Source organism: Nematolebias whitei, chromosome 3 (assembly GCF_014905685.2).
Source record: "Nematolebias whitei isolate Nwh7 chromosome 3, NemWhi1, whole genome shotgun sequence".
Taxonomy (NCBI): Eukaryota; Metazoa; Chordata; class Actinopteri; order Cyprinodontiformes; family Rivulidae; genus Nematolebias; species Nematolebias whitei.
The window spans coordinates 15188164-15194585 of record NC_056500.1 but is presented as its reverse complement, the minus strand read 5'-3'; the positions used below and the strand labels follow the sequence as shown (position 1 = coordinate 15194585).

The window sequence follows — 6422 nt, the reverse complement described above, 5'->3', positions numbered from 1 at the left end:
TATAAATATACACATACATATACACATACTTATTTATATATGTATGTGTGTGTGTATATGTTTGGTCACTTACCCCATCACATTGCTGCTGGTCAGTCACATTGTTGTAACCAAAGAATAAGAGAGGAGAGGGGAAACAATTAAACACGAGACAAACAGGTTGCCAGGTAAAATGTATCATACACTTACTTTAAAGAGCCCACATTGTGCTAATTTAAAGCTTATAAATGCTAACTGGTGTGATCTATACGCTTTGAAGTAAAAAAAAAAACACTTCAATTTTCTCACTTTAATTTTAACACATCAAATCTCATCACTTTTAGTTTCAATGTCTCATTTTAGTTCATTCTTTGTGGTGTGGAGAAACAACCAGAAGAAAAATATATTGTAAAAAAAATATTGAAAATAAAATTGAAGTTTACTGTGTTTATAGAGGTTTTTTTTTCTTCCCATCATCAAAAAAGTTAAATAAATTAGACTAAAAACCACCAAATAACATAATACAACATATTTAGAGGTGCAATCAAGTATATTTCTACAATTAAATGAAGTAGGTTACAAGAATAAATGATGTGACTGACGTGAGGGCAAAGGCCACCAGCGCTCCCACCACAACGATGAAGTCCAAAATGTTCCACATGTCTCTGAAGTAGGAACCATCATGCAGAATCAGGCCCTGGTCAATCATCTGAAGACAACACAGCCACAAAGTAAACCAAACAAGTGGATTACAAACATGATTCATGTTTGTGACTTCAAGGCTAAGACTAGCCACAAGCTGTAAAACCTACATTTCAAATTCACATTTCTGATGTATAACAAACAATATTTTAAAATCTATAAAACTTCCTTCACTTTGCACATTCTTACCTTTATGATCATTTCAAACGTGAAGACTCCGGTGAACACGTAATCAAAATAGCGTAGAACCTGTCAAATTGATCAGAAAAAGAGAATAACAGAACAGATATGATGTAAATCAAAGGGGATGCGGTAGCTCAGTGTTCAGTGTCAGTGTTGTAATCCTGAGGTTGCGGGTTCGAGCCCAGGTTGCGCCAGGAAGGGCATCCGGCATAAAACAAATTGCCAAATCTTTCATGCGAGTTTGCTTGCTGTGGTGACCCCTGAAGAAGGAAGCAGCTGAAATAAACTTACTATTTGATATAAATCAAAATACAAGGAAGCAAGGTTTCCCACCAGACAGCAGAACATAGACAATGAGTCGAAGGTTATTTTCACTGAAATGTTTTAGGATTGGCATCTTTCAAACCGTCCCACCCAAGCTGCTAGTAACTAAAATACATTTTGATCCTCCATTCACTTTAGATGCTCAGGTCAAACCTTGGATTTTTCAGCTTAAGAGAATAAAAAAAGGGGGTCTCAACTTTAGAATCCGAAATCTTTCAAATTCTACACACAGCTGTGAACCAACACGTCAAGACTGAAGATTGTGGATGATCCCTCTCCTAACATGTAGGATTTTGATCTGTGGGAGGTAACCGAAGCACCCAAAGAAAACACTTCTGCCTTTTATTGAGTCACTCCGATCCCCAGAAGAGAATTTGTGCAGCGAACCAAACACAAACCTTGTTCCAGTCAGAAGATGCAGCTACAGGGTCCTCTGCAGCCAGGGCGATGCTACTGGCAGCTATGACCAACAGGATAGACATTTCAAAGTATCTGAGGTTCACCACGTAATGACACGCTCGGCGCACCCTGAGTCACAACAAAGAGGAAACCATGTGATTTAGAAAACGGCAAACTTTTCCCCCCCTCACAAAAAATATGTGTATACAAATTAGATCGAGTTGAAATGTATCAAATAATTTAGACACCATACACATGAGAGGCTGAAGAAACAAAGTTGATGAGCATTAAAAAAATGTTTTTATGCTGATTATTACAAGTTGAGGAAATGCTCAATATGGGTTCCACTAACATGTTTAAACCCCATTGTTTAATTAAACACTAATGTGGAAATTGTTTATTGGATTATTAAATCGTGGTAACACTCTAGAATACATTTTTAAAATACTCTGGTCTGAAATTTTTCTGAAAACATACCCTGCAAAGAGCCCCATCCCCTATAATTTATAAATCGACACATTTCTTAAAGGTGCACATTCCACCAGGGTCAGAAAATATTTTCAAAAGTCTAATATTGATTCTGTGAGACGTGCAGTGATAGCAGTAACTTACGGGTTGTTAGGTTTGAAGATGAACATGTTGTCAGGGTTCACAGTGTTGGCAGGCTTTGTTTCTTCGGACTCCTCCTTCTCAGATTTGCAGGATTCAGGGTCCTTGCTGTTGACTAAAGAAAGTCCGGTGTTAAAGTTTGATCTTCTTTATCTTCTTACGTCAAGGTTCTCATAAAGCCAAAGAACAAAGCAAAATAAAACTTCAGTTTTGTAAGAGATCACAGTGGGTGAAAACACAAACAGATTTTGTCGTGCGTCATAAAAATTAATAATCAAAAAAGCACCACCTGAAAAGCTTGTTTCAAGAAATATCTTACCAACATCTGAAAATCGTATATTTTTGCTCTTACCTGTGATCGTAGAGAGCTCAAGAGATGACTGCACGTCGGGCACCTCAATGACCGCACTGGAGCTGAGCTGGGACTTTTCTCGATTCTGCTCCGACTCCGTTTCTTCTGTCTTGCTCTCAGGTTTAGCAGGTTCAGATGGTTCAGATGGTTGTGAAGCCTCGTCATGTTTCAGAAGACTTGAGTCACCACAGGGGACGTTTTTTAGGTTACCGTCTCTTCCTTCACTTTGATCACCCTGCCTGTAACAGAGAGACATACAGGACAGATGAAGAGGAGAAAAAGATGTACAGAAACTCCAGTTACAAGTACTTGGTTGTACACCTGAACGACAACCTCAGCTGGGGCAACACCACCAGCCTGCTCAAGAAAGTACATCAGAGACTCTACTTCCTCAGGTGGCTGAGGTGAACTGGCCTGGAAAGCTCAGTCCTCACCTCCTTCTACAGGTGTGCAGTGGAGAGCATCCTGTGCTCCAGCATCAACGTGTGGCATGGAGGCTGCACAGCTGCAGAAAGAAAAGCTTTGCAGAGAGTGGTGAAGGCTGCACAGAAGTCTGTTGGAGTCAGTTTCCCCACCAGCACAGACATCTACACCTCCAGGTGCAGGAAGAGAGCCACCTGCATCATGAAGGACCCCACTCACCCAGCACACACACTTTTTGTCTTGTAGTGAACTTGGCCTCCGGTCAAGACCTGCCTCTGAAGACCTTCATGGGACAGGAACTGTTATTTCATTGATTTGAATCCAGAAATACAAATGAGCTCATCCAGAGACTTTCTAATTGTATCCTGAACTAATCAATTGAAAGAACACTCGCTTTTTTATATTATCATTACTATTTTACAATGTCTTGATAATCAAAAGTGCGTTTAGTTCAAATCATTTTTAAATGTTGAAGTGAACCACTCATTTTAAATCAACTGTGAAACAGTATTAATGATTTTTAATCCTCATTCAAAGTAGAAATCAAGTTAAATGTCTATGTTACAAAGTAATTATGCATTTTTGATCTTCTGTCTGAAATGAGAAAGGTGTGATGTCGGTCAAAAGTCGGAGACAGTCGCAAACAAGTTTATTGGAACGAACTGTCATGTTTTTAAACCTCTCAGACAGAAACAAGAAAACTGGCACCTGTAAGTCTGTCATTTCTCCAAAACATTTCTCTGTCTGTTCCTAAACATCTCCGCTGTTTTTCTGACATGTAGTGACCCTCTGACGTCACTAAAACCACACCCCTGTTGGTTCTTTCAACCAATCAGGACTTCCTAAAAGTGACCGGAAGCAGAACTCTTTAAAAGTCGACACTTCCTAGTTCCAGTTAGTTCTGGGGGAGAACAGAAGTTCCAAAGGTTCAGAACAGAGAGTTCTGCTGGAGGAGGTGAAGTCCACGGTGGTCTTTTTCTGAAAGATGACACCTGTCTGGAGTGTTGATTCAGGTCATCACGCCAAAGACCTATTCAACATCTCAGGAGTTCAGCACGTTTACTGAAATTCCACTTAACTTAATCCTATCTTTCGGGGAAATTTATTTTGGAAGCTGGGCCAGTCAGCCTCGTGGTCCCAAGTTGATGAGAAGCGGATATAAATCCCTGGAGATAAAAAGACTCAGCCTTGCTGGACGTCAGGAGAAGGCCTCCCTGAAACCCCACCAAGGTAAAGAGTCGACGCTCGGGTACCATCTAGCTGAAATCACCGGGAAACGTGCTATCTGGTTTCAAACAAGATAACTCCCCATCTTTTCTTTATTATCTTAGTTAACCCTAAGTATCCACTTTTCCTTCTTAAACTTTACTCCATCTCTTTATTTTTCTGCCAGTAAAGATAAGCTAAAGCCTGCAGACATTAATTTAAGATCTAAGGATATGTCTGTTGTTTCAAGCTGCAAGTGAGGAATCATGGCCGTATGATTTCTCATTGTAAAGCTCATTAATTAAGCTGTGTTATTGTAATCAATTATGCCAATCAATGTGTAAAATGTGTGAGGTGTTTAAATCGTTTTGATAAATAAAAGATCTCACTGTGTTGGTGGGTCAGAAATTTAAACACGTCTTTGTCCACATTTAATCTTCTAGGCACGATATTACTTAGTCCAGAAAAATGAAAGAATCCGTTTAAATTAAGTATAATATTATGTACTTGAATTAGTCCAGATATTATAAAATGTAAGAGAGCATCCCTGAGCTAAATCCATCTCTAGGTCCTCTCATTACAGTCTCGCTCCCCACAGGAAGGAGGTTAAGGAGCATTAAGTGTAGAACCACTAGACTGAGGAACAGCTTTTACCCTGAAGCTGTTAGACTCATGAATCTCTAACCAGAATAATTACTGTAATGCCACTTTAATTTGACATTTGACACTTTATACATGCTGCTGATTTCTTACCGGTAAGCTGCTGTATTCATACTCATCTGCTCGCAACAGACTCATGTTCAGGCTGCTGTTTAATATACTAAATTATTTTATATTATTACTGTTTAGCGTATATCTGAGATCCTTGTATACTGTTTCTTTTTTAAAGTTTCTTTTTTTTGCTTTTTTGGGTGTAACTGGGACCCTGTGTTCGTTCCACCTCATGTACCACATGTGATGCGAATGACAATAAAGAAACTTGAACCTTGAAATGTAACGAGCAGTCTGTGTAAGGATTGGTGTATTTTTAATTTTTGTTTGAGATTAGGTTTCAGTTAATTTCTGATCATTATGATGTTTTCTGTATTTTGTTATCTTGATATCTATTTATGTTATTTGTGCTGATTTTACCTGATCAGTCTGTATCATTAGTTCAGTTTTTCCTCATGCACCTCAGTCTTGCCACACCCACTCTCACATGATCCCATTTTGGTTATCAGCTCAAGTATTTTATTTATTTTTTGTTCATTAGCTCTAGTTTATTTATACTCTTTCTCAGTCCTACACTAATTATCTTCCGTTTCAGTCATCTGTATAGTTATAGCTGTTCTACTTTGTTTTTTGTGTGTGTTCTGGTGAGTTTTCTTTATGGTAGATTCTATTCAGCTTTTGTTTTTTCAAGTTTCTTATTAAAGTTTAAGCTTGTTCATTTTAAAATTCTCGCTTCCGTCTGCATCTGGGTCCATTTAAAAAACACCCCACAAACCTTGACCGTGACAATTTGAGAAACAATTTGACAATGACATGCTCAGCTCTTAGCTCTTGTAAGACACTATGTTATCTTTGTCACTGTTTGAAAAGGATTACACCCTACATACCTCAGAAACAGAATAAAGTGTTTGTTCTTGTTGCTTTACGAAATGAAAGTTGCGTTTGTTGCAACAAGTGAAGCACTGGATGGCTATTGCTGCAATGATCATTTGAAAACTCTTCAGATATTTTTTTGTTTCCTTTCACACACTGCAATAATTCCAGTTGTTTATCATTTACCTTACTGTGCACTGCAAAAAAGAAAGTTTGCAAAACATTCAAATTCTGTTTCTCGTTGAGAACATTTTTAAATACATCCATCCATCAGGCAGTAGTAGTACCATCAGGCAGCTGATACAGCAGCCTCCCATAGCACACTAAGCCACATCTGTGACACCCAATATGTTTATTGCTACTGCACTATGTGGCTGTATCATGTATGTATGTTATGTATGTCATATCTCATGCCATATGTGCCATATATCATGTATGTCATTACCTTACTGTCATAATTCAATTAATCTCAATGTTACTCACTACCTGTGCCATAACCTGTCACACAACCTGTGTAGTATATGTTAGTTATGTGCAATATATACCATGTGCATTTAAGCTTATATTAATACCTGTGAAATACATATTCATACAAATGAATCCTACTTGCACTGTTATATTCAACCATGCTGTTATTTACTATATTTCTTTTCCACTTTTT

The 6422-nt window shown here is 38.2% G+C and overlaps 1 protein-coding gene across 1 annotated transcript in view; it reads right to left on the bottom strand.

The window, feature by feature from the left end:
* Positions 1-6422, bottom strand: part of LOC119430692 (voltage-dependent R-type calcium channel subunit alpha-1E-like) — a 35861-nt gene that overhangs the window by 19968 nt on the left and 9471 nt on the right. Inside the window, exons 4-9 of the mRNA XM_037698153.1 lie at positions 5948-5958; positions 2549-2787; positions 2200-2311; positions 1587-1716; positions 871-930; positions 560-688 (exon numbers count right to left, since the gene is read on the bottom strand). Of these exons, the coding sequence (XP_037554081.1) occupies positions 560-688; positions 871-930; positions 1587-1716; positions 2200-2311; positions 2549-2787; positions 5948-5958 (681 nt within the window). The remainder of the gene's footprint in view (positions 1-559; positions 689-870; positions 931-1586; positions 1717-2199; positions 2312-2548; positions 2788-5947; positions 5959-6422) is intronic.